The sequence below is a fragment of the Mangifera indica genome, chromosome 2 (assembly GCF_011075055.1).
Source record: "Mangifera indica cultivar Alphonso chromosome 2, CATAS_Mindica_2.1, whole genome shotgun sequence".
In the NCBI taxonomy this organism is placed as follows: Eukaryota; Viridiplantae; Streptophyta; class Magnoliopsida; order Sapindales; family Anacardiaceae; genus Mangifera; species Mangifera indica.
Window position 1 is genome coordinate 2,442,727 of NC_058138.1, and position 16,771 is coordinate 2,459,497.

Here is a 16,771-nt window from a genome sequence, read left to right on the forward strand (position 1 = left end):
ATGTGCTGCACTTTTCTCTTTTATCATAACTTCAGTTACTCTTTTTTGTTAGTTTGCTCATTTTCTATCAATGTGGTGTGTTTAGTTTGGTTGAACCATCTTTTATATTAGACATAAACTTTGAATAATTATATAAAAATGGAAAAATTCAATTTTCAGGTTATATGCCCATATGTTCAGCATCTGTGTGGGCTTCATTGTCATAGATCCTTGTTATGCAGGGCTTGAGATATGTCCTGGTTATGCTGGCATATATGTGTTAAAAATTTGAAAGCATAAGAGAGTGATGATGCCAGAGAAGGAGAAAGAAGAAGTAAAAGCAGAAGGAATACCTGAAAATCCATCAACTGAGACTTGATTCTGCAATGCATACTGGTATGAATTATGTTCATCAAGTTTATATAATTACAATGAAATTAAACATTAATTTAATATTGATTAATGAACTTCAAAGAGGAAATTTACCATCTACTAAATCAAACTTGTTTATAGCTTTGTTATAATTATTATTGACAACTGAAGTTTGATAGTGCTTTGTAGAAGAAGACTGGCATCCAGAGATTATAATGGGCGAAGCGCAAAATGGGAATTGTGTTTGATGTTCATTTCCTAGCAGAGCAAGATCTTGGTATGTTTATATAATAATTCAATTCAATTGTAAATATTTATACTATTTGAACAATATTTGCATGTAAAGTACTTTTTACTTTCTTCAATGGTTTGATTCAGATCAGAAAATTGTAATCGAAAATACAGGGGAAGACAGAGCAATGATTTGTAGCAGGCTGAAGAGATTTTTGATGCCATTTGCAATTTATATTCTGTTGAATTTTGATTCATTAAAATTTTTCCTAGAAAAAGCAACAATTAAAATCCTTACTGCAATACTAATGATTCTGCATTATCAAATCAAAAACAGGTGGGCAATTTCAATGTGGCAAAGGTTGCATGCTGATTGAAACTTAACAGAGGAGACACTTGTCATGCGACTCGTTTAATTTAGGTACTGAATTCCCTCACTGTTGCTTATATAGCTCTAATGTCTATTTAATTTGTCGTAATGAAACAATGTCTATGTAACAAATTGCCACTAATGTTCTCTCATTATTGCATTATTTGTAATTTGAAAAACTTGTTGCAGGCACATGCACTTAAAATGGCTTTGGAAGCAAAGAACTTATCTGTCATTGTCTATGTTGGAATGAGGTATTGGTACCTGTTTACAGAGGATGCAGGGCAGCAGGTAGGTTTTAATCTTTTCAATCTTTTGTTTTGTTAAATGTGATTTGATGGATAAGTTTTTAAACTCTCCTGAATATAATTTTAAAAAAAAAAAAGAATTACCGTGCAAGAAATGGGTTGCTGTTTTCAATTTTTAAGCTTCTTTCCAGAGTTCCATCGCGTTATTTCTGAACATTATGTTTTAACAGCTGATTTATGATCAGAATGATCGCTTTCTATCTTAGAATTTTCAGCGTCCAGAAAGTTAAAAAATTTAGCTACATTTGACAGATTAAGAGAGACAGAATTACAAGGCTCATTGTGCAGCCACATTATCCACAGTTCTCTATCTCTAGGACTGGGTCAAGCATCTGTGTTCTTGAGAAAATATTTAGGTGCTGCTTTTGTTTTAGAATATTCTCCAATTTCTCTCCTGTGGTAAATCAATTCGTATATCATAAACCATTTCGGAGTGTGAATAAAATGTCAGGAAAGATGCATACCTATCAAGGATGCCTGGTTCTACCATACGGTCCGGTATCAACAAGAAGGTTACATCAAGTCTATGGCTGCCTTGATTCAGAAAGAGTTGGGGAAATTCTCAAAGCCTGAAGAGGTGCATTTACTTATGGATACTCTTTTTCTATATGGTTCTTTTGCAGATAACAAAATCAGTATATGTATTAAAATTTGACTTGCCTGGGTTGTGGTCATTTGATGTAATAAGCTCTGTACGACTTTTCTGACTTATATATATGAAACAACAGGTAATAATATTCTTTAGTTCCCATAGAGTACCAGTCAACTATGTTCAGAACGCTGGTGATTTGTTCAGAGACCAGATAGAGGAATGCATCTACCTAACAATGCAGAGCCTGAAAAGCCGAGGAGTTGCAATGATCATACTCTGGCATGCCCAATTTTTCTTTAAAAGAAACCCAATTGTGTAAGTTTTACCTTCCTACTTTCTTGTTTAGCCTAAATTATAAGCACTGTCATAGCTGCTGTCTACCTACTTTTTTGACCTCTAATTTTTACTCTTTATCATTAAATTGGGCAATATAATGTTTGGTTGGTTAATTATTAGGAATTTTCATTTCTTTCCCCCTTTTTTTGTATTGTTAGAGTCGAGTAGGGCCGGTACAATGGTTTAATCCCTACACTGGTGAAGTTCTGGACGAGCTTGGCCATAAAGGAGTTACGTGTCTTCTGGCAGTTCCAGTCAGGTACATGATTAGTTACAAAAGTAGCAATTTTGTGTGCCGATATGAGCACTAAAATGGCAATCTACAGAGAATAATTGTGGTATAAACAATTGCAGCTTTGTGGGGAACACATGAAAACACTTGTAGATATAGCCCTCCCTCTCTCCTTATCCTGCATATACAAATTCTCTTTGGTTACACAATGAGTGCCTCAAGAATTAATCTTTAACTATTAGCTCTCATGCTCTGTATTCCGAGAGAAATAAATTTTAACTACAGAAGTACATCTATTTATTAATCACCCCATATATGGTTAATGCTTATTTTTTACCTATCGGCCTAATCCCTTTGCTTTCTTCACAAATCTCTTTGAAAATTCATTTTTAAAATCCTTATTTCTTGAATTCGGATTGCCCTTTTCAAATTTTGGGTAACCACTATGCAACATAATTAAAATTTTGAAGTGAATTGGTTATCACTTGTTGGTTTTTGGTTCTTAAAACCACTAGTTTTGTTTTTTGGTCTCTCTCTTTTTTTTTTTTGGGGAATCACAGGAGACACTGATTAGGTTGAAGGAGAAGGAGAAGCATATGCAGAGAAAATAAGTAATACAACAACTCATCAATTCAATTCTATATATTTCGTGACCAAGTAAATTGCAATTATATTTTACCTTTTTATTAATCTTTTAATATAGAACATTTTAAAGAAAATAAGTAATTGCATGTATATATAAATATAATTAGTGACCATTTAAAATTATAATTATGAATTATGATTATAAGAATAATTGCTTATATAATAATCAATTAGTGCTGAAACACTCAAAGACTAATATCTATTTCAGTTGTAGTTTGTATTCTCCCCCGATCCCTCTTGGCTTAGCTTTTCATATTTTCTGTGTATCTTGTGAGTTGAAGCAAGAACAAACACAATATAATAACAGTCAGATTTCTGTAATACCATATAAAAGGGGTAGATTATCATCTATATTATGTCAGAAGAATAATATTATTTTGCAAATAGATATATTGTTTTTCAAAACATGGCTGGTGCTGGCGTTTGAGTTTTCTAATGTCTAGGGTGGGCATGAGATTACTTTGTCACCTTTGTGACACTGGGCTCGAAAAACACCAGGAGGGTAATGTCCTACTCGCCAAATGTAGTTGAACAAGACTGCAGCGCAATCTGTTGTTGGGTCGTTGATTGCGTCGGCATAAGGGCAAGCGTATTCCTTAAAAGCCTTACAACAGCTAGCGGGTGCGAACTTCGGTCCTTTGCATTGGCTTGTAAGGATGGTGAAATCCAGAGACTTGAAGTCCACAGGACAATCTACACATTAATTATGCAACATTTTTAACATCAACATAATATTGTTTCTCAATGCACATTCAACTACTAAGCATACCATTCTTAGCTTGGCCGAGGTTTCTGCCTCCATAAGATCCAAACACATCATCTGTATAATTATCAAAAACAGCAACACATTCAATCACTGCCACATAAAATTAATCGCCCAAAAACAAAACAATGCTAACTCAAATTGATAAGCCTTTATTTTATTTTTTGGTAACAAGGAATCCCACCTGCAATGAAAGCAGAAGAAGATAAACCCACGAACAGAAATACAAAGAGAATTGAGCACATGCTTCTACTCAAACCCAACTCCATCATGAGTGAAATAATTTTTGCTGTTTGTTATGTATTCATAGTGTATGAGTTCATTTATATATGAGTCTTACTTGTAGTACAAGCAAGTGATAACCTATTTATATTAGGAAAATTAAAAAATTAATTGATAACTTATATTAGGAAAATTAATTTTTTTCCTTTAAATTTATATGAATTCATCTAATCAGTATATTAGGAGAACAAACTATTCAATTAATTTACCAATTTCCTAATTTGTCAGCCTCTGATAAGAACAAATTTTGTTATATTAGGCAGAAATCAGCTATATAAGGAAAATTAATAATTAAGTAATAACTTATATCAGGAAAATTAATAATTTGTATTGATTTCAAATGAATTTACAATATTTATTTTCAGCAGAACAAAATATTCAATTAATTTACAGTTCATAATGTCCTAATTTAGCAAGCTGTGATAAGAATAATAGATTTGGGAATTAATTTCTAATTCGTTTTCTTATTTCTATATATATATATATATATATATATTTTTTTTTTTTTGTAATTTCACTTGTTCCCTGCAATAGTACATCAAAATAATAGCATGGCCTACTGGATTTTTGAAACTTTAGGGATGCTTGAATTAAATTCTAAAAGAGTTACATCCAATGTTTTTAAAAGTAGATAGTTAAACCGGCAGTCAGTTGGGTAAACTCTTTACATAGATATTAGGCCAAAGGACTTATTCTCACCCAAAGTATGCAAAGAGTCTTTGTTGTTAAAGAAGACGAGTCGTCTTCGTTTTCTGATGATGACAGCGCCGCATAACATCAGAAGGGGGACGACTGAAAGAAAGGTGCATTAAAAAGGAAGAGACGTTACCTACAGATCACAGGAGAAGTTTCTTCATTGCTGAAAAAATTGAATGTTGAGTGTTGTAAATACTTATACAATTTGAACAATATTTGGATACAAAGTAGAAGACGCTAATTAAGTAGAAGGAGAAGAAGAAGCATATGCAGAGAAAATAAGTAATATAACAACTCTTCAAGTCAATTTTACATATTTATCTTTTTGTCAATATAAAACATTTTAAAGAAAAGAAGTAATTCTATGTATATATAAATATATTTAATGCACGTTTAAAATGATAATTATGATTATAATAATAAGAATAATTGATTACATGGTACTTCGGTTGTATTCTGTTTTTTCTCCCTCTTTCATGGCTAAGCTTTTTATTTAGCCTTCTGATCCGATATCAGATCTCTTGCAATTCAACACCTATACTAAACACTCAACACTTTTGTTGCTAATTGTTTTTAATTATTTAAAAACTGACAACTGTTGAGTCATATCATCTTTGTGAAGCAGACACATGAAGACATTTGATTGAAGCAACTACAAGTTTGATATAATAAGAGTCGGATTTCTGTAATGCTATATAAAAGGGGTACATTATCATTGATGTTAGAAGAATAATATTGTTTTGTGAATAGATGTATTGTTTTCCAAAACATTGCTAGGGATGACCAGGGCGGGCATGCGATTACTTTGTCACTTTCCCCGACACTGGGCTCGAAAAACACCAGAAGGGTACTATCCCATTTGCCTAATGTAGTTGAACAAGTCTGTGGCGCAAACCTGTTATTCAGCATAAGGGCAAGTGTATTCCCTAAAAGTCTTACAACAGCTAGCGGCTGCAAACTTTGGTCCTTTGCATTGGGTTGTGAGGATTAGGGGTGAGAAAAATACCTGAACCGGAACCGGAATCAGAACCATCAGGTACTTGGATTTCATTTCCGGGTAGGAACTGGAACTGGCTCACCCCAGGGAGGTTTCAGTTCCAATTCTTTGGAACTGACAGGTTCCGGTTCCAGTTCCAAACACTTAAGAACCGGAACTGGGGGTAAGAAGTGAATCTAATACACAACAAGCTGATCCCTTCATCATCAATCCTGGACTATGCTTATCTGATTCACTGAACCACTACAGACTTCCCTTCTTCATCCTAGAAAATCAAGAAATCAAAAAATTAGAAGAAGCATGCAAACATTAACAATAAAATTATGTATACCCATTTTTAGTACACAATTTGTACACATAGTTAATGTATTATCATGTGATTTGGTGATTTTGATTTAAAGATAAAACAACACCCAATCATATGACATATCATTTGTGTACATAAATTGTGTACAAAAAATGGGTACGTATAGTATTGCTCAAAGATTAAACACACCAGCACCATGCCAAGATTGATCTTGCTGGGAGAAGAATGGCATTAAATGCCCTTTGCTTTGCATTAAATGTAAAGAATAGGAGCAGTCACCAGTCTCCTTTATCACTTAAATTCATTACCTTCTAACAAACTGAAAACTTCTTCTTCTACTTTCTGTTACAGAGATAACATAAAATGCCCTTTGCTGCTGCTTCTTTTCATTCTCTTATTTTCCCGTGGATAAGTTTATCTTTTCCTGTCAGAAAAATGTTTAATATCACCTCAGTTACAACAAAATTTAAACCTTGAGACCTTAAAAGAGAAAATGGCCTTTTTAGAAATTTTTAGGTGTCGTTTCCAGGTAGGATTCGAACCCTACCCAGAACTGACCATCTCGGTTCCAAGTAAGAACCTATTTTAAAAGGAACTGGATCCGGTTCCTATTCCTAAAATAGGAACCGACCGGTTCAGGTTTCCTATTTTTTAACAGGGTATCCGGAACGTCTCACCCCTAGTGAGGATGGTGAAATTCAGAAGACTTAAAAGTCCACAGGGCAATCTGCACATTAATTGTGTAGCATATTTAACATCAACATTATATTTCTCAATGCACATTTAACAATTAAACATACCATTCTTAGCTTAACCGAGGCTTCTGCCAAATATATCATCTGTATAATTATCAAAAACAGCAATACATTAAATCACTACCACATAAAATCACCCAAAAACAAATTAATGTAAACTCAAATTGATAAGCCTTAATTTATTGCCTGCAGTTAAAGCTGAAGAAGACAAACCCACAAACGCAAATACTAAGAGAATTGAGGGCATGCTTCAACTCAACCCCAGCTCCATCATAAGTAAAATAATTTTTGTTGTTTATTATGTAGGAATTTATTTATATTACAAGCAAGTGATAACCTGTTTTTGCAAGGAAAATTAATAATTGACTGATAACTTAAATAAGGAAAATTTATAATTTGTATTGATTTCAAATGAATTTACATTCCATCATAGAACAAAGTATTTATGCTATGTGAACACTATTTAGATGTAAAATACTTCTTTCATTCTTAAGTGGCTTGATTCCTCCTTACCATAATCACAACATACTTTGTTTAGATTCATATTAGAATATTGTAATGAAAATCCAGGGGAAAACAGAGCATGGAATTGTAGCACAGAGAGATCAAAATGTACATAAACCAATTTTGCACTTTTTTGTGTAGTATTAGATTATTAAAGATTCTCTTCGCAAATTTTATTGTTTGTGTTTCATCAATATCATAAATAGGTGATTTCTTTCAGTCTGGCAAGGCGGCAGGTTGATGACTAGTTAACAGAGGAGCTCAACAGAGTTATAGGTGCATTTGGGTACCAAATTCCCCTCACTCTAGGGGTCTACTTTATCTGTGATGCTTGTAAAATTACTTGGTTGTTGAACATCAAATAAGTTCAAAGTCTTGTGTTTTCTAGAGCTGTTTAAGTAAAATATATTTATTTTACAATTTTCGTTATACGTTTAACAAATGTGTGAGAGCTTTGTTGGAAGGGTAGGAATCAGAAGCACAACATCAATCAGCACAAGCTTTCTTCTGAGAAGATTTCTTCACTAAGTTTATACAATGTTAGCATTTCCTACTTATATTTAATGGCACATATTTCTTATTATTCACTGCAACAAATTTCATAAAAGGCGAAAGAAGATTTTTGCCCAAAAAGTCAATTGTAATAAAAGATTAAATCGTTACAAAAGACGCATTATCAAAACATAATACCTACGAAAAAAATTGTCCTTAATAACCAGTTATTGTCGACAAACTTATGTTTTGTGATAAAACGATAAAAATTTTGGGATAAAATTTTTTCTCTATAAACGAATTTGATTTCATTTTAAATAACTTTATTTTGTCCCAAAAATAACACATTTAGGGACAAAAAATTTTGTAAAAGGATAAACATTTGGGGACGAATTAGTATATAATTTTTTCACTCTTAGTATACAAATTGTAATATTTGTTGTTATTACTAATTCTTTATCTTTTTAATAATAAATCATCACAGTTAATGTTTATATTAAGTTTTATCATAATACCTTTCAAAATTTTATCCTAATACAACATAAATAAAATTGTGAGGGAAATTGTTTTTTTTCTCTTAATTGATCAAATTTATCTCATGCATAGGCTTGTGAAATCAGTAAATCATGTAAGTGCTTTTAGAATAACAATGACATCTCTAAAACACTTTAGTGATTATAGAAGAAAAGAATATTAAGCTTGAGTTGAGGGCAAAGCTGTTTGGAATTAGAGCAAAGAATGAAGGAAAGAATAGTCTTTTCAATGATAATAGAACCAAAGAAGCCTTGAGTCCCAAGGCATCTTCTATAAGAAATCTTTTGTACTTTAATCCCTTTCTCTTTTCTCTTTCAATTGCTTGATGCTGTAATTCTTTTCCTTAGTGTTACAACAGATTCTTAATTTTGTTATGAGGAAAAGAATATCTTTATAAGAGGTGAATTACAGGCCATTCGCCTCTCTTTCCTACATTCTATCCATCATTTTTCTCTCATCATCTTTCAACAATCAAAAACAAAGAAAATTAAGAACATGGAAATTTGTGCTTCAACTGTCAGTTCAATTGCGGGCAACATTTCCAACCGCCTGTTTGATGCAGCAGGCCATCATACTGGTTACCTGCTTAACTACAATGACAACATCGAAGGATTAAGAAAGCAAGTTCTGAGACTCGAGGCTATCAGAGGCGACATACAAGTGAAGATTGATGCTGCTGAAAGAAACAGCGAAATTATTTTACTTGTCGTCCAAAATTGGATATCAGAAGTTGATAATGTCTCTGCAGAAGCTAAGAAGTTTTTGGAAGATGAAAGCAATGCGAGCAAGATGTGCTTCAGAGGGTGGTGCATCAATCTCAGATTGCGCTACCTGTTCAGCAAGGAGGCAAAGCAGAAGATAGCAGAGATCACTCAGCTCCAAGAAGATGGAAAATTCCAAACTGTATCTCAGCCTACTCCTCCTCCTTCGTGCATTATCTCTCCAACGGTGGGATTTTCTGGAATTTTCAAATCCAGAGAATCAATCAAGAATGAAATTATGGAGGCCTTGAAAGATGACAAGGTCAGCATAATTGGAATATGTGGGATGGGGGGTGTGGGTAAGACCACACTAGTGAAACAAGTCGGCATACTAGCCAAAGAGCAAAAGTTGTTTGATTCAATAGTTATGGTGGTTGTGTCCCAAACCCCAAATATCATGAATATTCAAAGAGAAATTGCTCACATGCTGGATCTGAAATCATTATCTGATTGTCCTGAATCAGCAAGAGCAAGTTCTCTATGGGAGAGAATTAAGAAGGAGAAACGAATACTTATAATATTGGATGATATTTGGAGAAGAATTCAATTGGAGAAGATTGGCATTCCTTTTGGGACGGACCATGGAGGTTGTAAGATCGTGCTTACCTCTCGAAGGAAAAATGTATGCGATCAAATGGGCTGTGACAAGACATTTATTGTTGGAACTTTGACAAAACAGGAGTCATGGGCGCTATTCAAGGAGCTTGTTGGCATGGATGTTGAAAATTCTATAATAAGCTCAATCGCAAGAGAAATAACCGCTGAATGTGATGGTCTACCGATTGCAATTGTGACTGTAGCCAGGGCACTGAAGAACAGGGGCATGTATGAGTGGCGTGATGCTTTACAACAACTTAAAAGGTCAACATCAACAAATATTGAAGGAATGCATGAAAATGTAATTTCATCCTTGGAGTTGAGTTACAATTTTCTTGAAAGTGAGGCAAAATCTGTCTTCTTATTTTGCTCTGTATTTCCTGAAGATTTCGTAATTCCTGTTGAAGTCTTAGTGAGATACGGAACAGGATTGAGATGGTTCAAAGGCTTGGGGACAATTGAAGATATTAGAGTCAGAACACATGCTATTGTAAGTAACCTTATCTCTTCTTTTTTATTGATTGGGGAAGAATATGGTGAGAAATCTGTCAAAATGCATGATGTAGTTCGTGATGTTGCACATATCATAGCACCCAAATACAACCATACATTCTTAGTAAAAGCTGGCACTAGTTTGAAAGAGTGGCCAGAAAGAGATACATTTGAAGATCTCATGTGTATCTCAGTTATGTTAAATGATATTAAAGAAGTACCAGATGCGATAGATTGCCCAAAATTGCAGTCATTACTACTGCAACAAAATTCCAAATTGGTTTTCCTTAACAATTTCTTTCAAGGCATGAAAAATCTTGGAGTTCTAGATTTAAGTGAAACTCAGTTATCACCATTGCCTGAGTCACTTTCCTTTCTTGTAAACCTTAGAACTTTGTACCTTAATGACTGCGAATTGGGTGACTTATCTATAATTGGAGATCTAAGCAAACTAGAAATTCTTAGCCTTTATGGTTCTAATGTTAGGGAAATTCCCATATCTTTTAGCCGATTAACTCATATGAGGCTATTAGACTTGAACAATTGTGAAGGGTTGACACGAATAGCACCTGGTGTCATATCCTCTCTTTGTAAATTAGAGGAGTTGTACGTTTTGAAAAGTTTTAGACTTTGGGATTTAGAAGTAGATGGGGGAGATTCAAGAAGCAATGCGAAGCTTGCTGAGTTACAATTCTTGTCTAGAATAACTAGTTTGCAAATTATTATCCCCAACCTGAATTTCTTAGTTGATAATGATGTGCCATTCAAAAACTTATCAAGCTTTACAATAATAATAGGCGCTCCAACATATATGGAAAAAGAAGATTTTATGTTTTTTTCAAGAAAGTATTCACGAAATTTGATGATCTCATATAATAATGACGTTATTATTTCAAGATTACCTGACTGTTTGAAGAATTTAGTAATTGAAAGAACAGATTGTCTATCTATTATAGGTTTGGACCACATTTTTTATGATCTAGTAAATAGAGGACTCAATGAACTGAAGTGTTTAGCAGTGCTTAATCAGAAGGTAACATTTCTTGTAAATATTTTGGAATGTTCATCAAATTCAAGTTTGCACAACTTAGAGTCTTTACGGATTGCTAGCAATCCCAACTTGGTTGAAATATGTCATGGTGAACCCTCAATCCAGTTTTTCAATAAGCTCAATTTTTTATCGGTTACCCGGTGCAATAGATTGTTGACTATTGTTCAAAGTAATTTGTTATGGAACTTTCAAAATCTTAAATATTTGAGTGTAGTTTGGTGTAATTCAGTGGTATATATATTTGATTGTAAAGAGGCTAAGGTGGTAGATGGAGAAACAAAGATGCTCTCGTCATTAAAGAATCTAGAATTGCATTTTCTAGCAAATATGACACATATATGGATGGGTAACACTCAATTCATAAACCTATGCAACTTGAAGAGACTGACTTTGCATAAATGCCCAAAGTTAATTAAGTTGTTTTCACAAGCTTTATTGCAAAATCTTGTTTGTTTAGAAGGTATAAGGGTAGCAGATTGTGATAGTTTAGAGGAGATTTTCATAATGAAAGAAGAAGAGGAATTAATACCACCAAAGAAAGATCTCACCAAAACCTCATCAAGTTTGGGAAACTTATGTTCACTAGAAATATATTCTTGCCCTAAATTGGAAAAACTATTCACCCCCTCCATTGTCAAATGCCTGGTAAAACTTAGAAAACTTACAATAGTGGAATGCTCAACAATGGAAGAAATAATAACAAATGAGGTAGCATCATCATCATCAATAGAGAAGATTGTGTTTCCTAGTTTGTTCTTCTTGGACCTTGGAAGGCTAAACAACCTTGGTTGTTTTAGCTCAAGTTCATATTCAATCGAATTCCCAGATTTGGAGTCAATTTATATCAGGGAATGTCCAAGTTTGAAGATCTTTGGTTATGGAGAACAACTAACACCAAAGCTCAACAAAGTTAAGACATTTATTCCCACATATAAAGAACGATGGATGGGCAACCTTAACTTTACAATCCAACAATTGTTCGAAGAACAACAGGTATGTGAAGTAATTAATTGTTGATTGTAAACAATTGTAAATATTTTTTTTAATAAATTGTATTGGAAAATTAATAATTTAGACATGATAATAGATATGGTTATATTGTTAGAGAAATAATAAATTATGGAAAAATGTGAATTGTTTTGCAGGAGGAAATTAGAAGACAACAAGTAAAAGGTATGAATTATTTATGTTTCAATAAATCAATTAACAAATTATTATTCTTGTTTGGGTAGTCTCTAGTCATATCATATTTTTATGAATTATCAATACTTAACACAGGCGGGTAATTTCAGTGAGGAGACACGTGTCATACGCTGGTTTGTTGAAATATGTCCTTATTATACTGGCATACGTGTGTTCAATATTTGAAAAAGCTCTCATTAGATGTTTCTTTTTATTTGAATCACAGAAGACAGTGCTGAAGCCGGGTACGAAGAAGAAGAAGAAGAAGAAGAAGAAGGAGAAGGAGAAGAAGAAGAAGAAGAAGATGAAGAAGAAGAAGAAGAAGAAGAAGAAGAAGGATGAAAATGCATCAACTCAGACTTGATTCTGCAATGCATACTGGTGCGAACCATGTTCATCAAATTTTTATAATAATTACAATGAAATTAAACATTAATTTAATATTGATTAATGAACTTCAAAGAGGAAATTTACTATCAACTGAATCAAACTTGGTTATAGTTTTGTCATAATTATTATTGACAACTGAAGTTTGTTAATGCTTTGTAGAACAAGACTGGCAACCGGAGCAGAAATTATAACTGGCAAAGCGCAAATGGGAATTCTGTTTAATGTTCATTTCCTACAATGCAATAACCTTGGATGTTTATATAAGAATTCAGTTCAATTGAAATTATTTATACTATTTGAACAATATTATTCGGATGTAAAATACCTTTTTCTTTTATCAATGGCTTGATGCCCCCTTGCCATAATCACAAAATAGTTTATTTAGATTCATATGAGAAAATTGTAACAGAACATGCAGGGGAATACAGAGCATGGATTTGTAGCAGAAAAAGAGAAGCAGACAAGCTGAAGAGGTTTTTGACATCATTTACAATTTATAGACTGTTGAATTTTGATTTATCAAATTTTTACTGGGAATAGCAACGATTAAAATCCTTACTGCAGGACTAATGATTAAGCATTATCAATATCGCAAATAGGTGGGCAAATTCAGTGTGGCAAGGTGGCATGCCAATGAACACTTACCAGAGGAGACACATGTCATAGGCTCCTTTATTCTAGGTACCGAATTCCCTCACTCTCGCTGATATAGCTCTAATACGTATTTAATTTGTCATACTGATACAATTCTATTGTTTTTGTAATAGAAAATTGGGGTAAAAACAAGCTTGAAAACAGGTATGTAAAAATTGCCATTTATGCTTTCTCATTAGTACATTATTTGTTAGCTCAAATGACTTAAATGCTTGAATCTATAAGAAATAATCATGAATGAGAAAGGAGAAAAGGCTGCTGCTTGCATCAACAGAGAAGATGGTGTTCCTAGCTTAACCAAGATGAAACTTGCTTTGTTTCAGCCAAGGATCTTATCCACGGCTCTCTATCTCCACAACTGGGTCAAGCATCCATACTATGAAGAGAATATTGAGGTGCTGCTTCTGTTTTAGTATATTCTGTAATTTCTTGCCTGTAGTAAATCGATTTGTACATCGTAAACCATTTCTCAGTGATAATAATATGTCAGGGAAGATGCTTACCTATCAAGGATGCTTGGTTCTATCATATGGTCGTGTTATCACTAAGAAGGTTACATCAAGTCTATGACTTGACTTGATTCAGAAAGAGTTGGAGATATTCTCAAAGCCTGAGGAGGTGCATTTAATTACTAGATACTCTTCCTCTATATGGTTCTTTTGCAGCACAAAGTCAGAATATGTATACTTGCCTGGGTTGTGGTCATTGGATGAGTTTTTCTCTCTGCAATCTTTGTTTGACTTCTATATGTGGAACTACATGTAATGACATTCTTTATTGCCCATGGAGTACCGGTCAGTCATGTTGAGAATGCTAGTCACCCTTACAAAGAGCAGACGGAGGAGTGCAGAAATTGGAAAGCCGATGTTTCCAGCAACGATCATACTCTGGCATACAAGGTATGATTGTAAAACCCAATTTCATAAGTTTTAGCTTCCATCTTTTTTGTCCCCCCTTAATTATGAGCACTGTCACAACTGCTGTCCACCAACTTTCTTGATCTCAGATTTTTTTCCCTCTTTATTAGGTTGGGCACTATATTGTTTGGTTGGTTAATTCCTATGCTGATGAAGTTCTAGTTGAGCTTGGCCAAAAAGGTGTTATGAGTCTTCTGGCATTTCCAGTCAGGTACATGATTAGTTGCAAAAATAGCAATTTTGTATGTCGATATCAGCACTAAAATGGCTATCTACAGAGTTAAATTAATTGTTGTATTTACAATTGTAGCTTTGTGAGATTGCCATGGTGTACAAGGAGTTGGCTCTTGTGTCTGGCATTCAAAATCACTGATGTGTACCCACCCTCAAATGCACATCTCCCTACATCATGGATCGGGCAGATGCAATACTAGTGGCCTTACCTTCAGCAACAGCTATGTCTTCCACAAGTGACGATGACAATAAATTTGTGAGATCTCGTTTGAGAATTTATGATGATGCCAATGTCTTGGGATAGTGTGATAGTTTTCCCTTCCACGGCATTATTAGTTTTGGCTTTATTCAAAAGTAGTATTTTGAGCAGGGGATGATACAAAAAGTGAACAAGCTATCCACATAAACCAGGATTAGTGTAGCAAAGGCCTTGAGTGTTTTAAATATTTATACTATTTGAACAATAATTGGATGTAAAATACTTTTTTCATCCTTCAGCGGCTTGATTCCTCCTTACCATAATCACAACATTCTTGGTTTAGATTGGCATCAGAAAATTGTAATGGAAAATCCAGGGGAAAACAGAGCATGGAATTGCAGCTTGAGATGAGCATGCAGAATATCAGTCCATTCACATGCCACCGAAAATAAGGTTGGAGTGTTACTTCTGAATCTTGGAGCCAGAGACAGTTCACGCTGTTCAGACATTTTTGTATAATTTATTTGCAGATCCGGTAATTCAGATTGTCCCTCTTTTCTTTGTTCTTAAAATTATTATCTCTTTTTATATTTGTACCTTTAAAGTGTTACTTTTACACCGATTTTCTTTTTTTTCTTAATAAAGGACATCATACGCCTTCCCAGGTTATTTCGGTTTATTCAAAGGCCCTTGGCAAATTTAATTTCTGTTCTGCAGGTTGACATGTCCTGCTATTTGTGGCATTGTTTATGTTTGGGCCATGTTTGTTCACTGCATTTTCTCTATTTTCTTCCTCTTTTTCTAAATTTTTACTCAGAAAATCTGCGCTCTATTTTTTTTTTCATTTTTGTCCTTCAGTTGTGTCTGTAATATTGTGTATTGAAATTTGAAAAACTTGCTGCAGGCACATGCTCATAGAATTGCTCTGGAAGCAAACAACTTACCTGTCAACGTCTATGTTAGAACGAGGTATTGGCACCCGTTTACGGAGGAGGTAGGTTTTAGTCTTCCCACCTTTTTCCCTCACATTGAACTGCCATGCGGTTTATGTGCTTGTATCCTTTTGTTTTGTTAAATGTGATTTCATGGATCAGTTTTTAAACTCTTCTGAAAATAAATGAAAAATAGGAAAAAAAAAAAAATAAAGACAAAGCAAGAGATAGGTTGCCCTTTTTTTCTATTTGTAAGCTTCTTTTCAGTGTTCAATTGCATTATTTCCGGACAACATGATTTAACTACTGCTTTATGATAAGAATGGCCCCTTTCTATCTTAAAATTGTCAGTGTCCTGATAGTTCAAAATTTGGCTACATTTGACAGATTAAGAGAGACAAAATTACAAGGCTCGTTGTGCAGCCACTTTATCTGCAGTTCTCCATCTCTACAATTGGGTTAAGCGTCCTTGTTCTTGATAAAATATTTAGGTGCTGCTTCTGTTTTAGAATATTCTCCGATTTCTTGCCTCTGTAAGTCAATTTGTATATCATGAACCATTTCTGAGTGAGAATAATATGTCAGGGAAGATGCATACCTATCTAAGATGTCTGTTTCTATCATATGGTCCTGGTATCACCGAGAAGGTTACATCAAGTCTATGGCTGACTTGATTCAGAAAGAGTTGGGGAAATTCTTAAAGCCTGAGGAGGTGAATTTACTTAGTAGATACTCCTTTTCTATATGGATCTTTTACAGAACAAAACCAGTAGATGTATTAAAATTTGACCTGCCTGGGTTGGGGTCATTTGATGTAATAAGCTCTGTACAACTTTTCTGACTTCCGTATGTGAAACTACAGGTAATGATCTTCATTAGTGCCCATGGAGTACCAGTTAGTTATGTTGAGAATGCTGGGTCAGAGTCAAGCAGGGCCGATACAATGGCTGAAGCCCTACACAAATGA

The 16,771-nt window shown here is 34.0% G+C and overlaps 1 protein-coding gene and 1 pseudogene across 1 annotated transcript; both read left to right on the forward strand.

The window, feature by feature from the left end:
• The first annotated feature begins 1,153 nt into the window (after positions 1 to 1,153).
• On the forward strand, positions 1,154 to 16,771 carry LOC123202019 (annotated as a pseudogene).
• Positions 9,372 to 10,216, forward strand: LOC123202015 (probable disease resistance protein At1g61300). The gene is made up of 2 exons (XM_044617720.1): positions 9,372 to 10,054; positions 10,140 to 10,216. The coding sequence occupies exons 1-2, from the start codon at positions 9,395 to 9,397 to the stop codon at positions 10,146 to 10,148; spliced, it is 669 nt and encodes a 222-aa protein (XP_044473655.1). The 5' UTR covers positions 9,372 to 9,394; the 3' UTR covers positions 10,149 to 10,216.

What these genes read in the sequence shown, in the direction of transcription:
- LOC123202015 (XM_044617720.1), top strand. Translation starts at nt 9,395, where the DNA reads ATGGAGGCCTTGAAAGATGACAAGGTCAGCATAATTGGAATATGTGGG.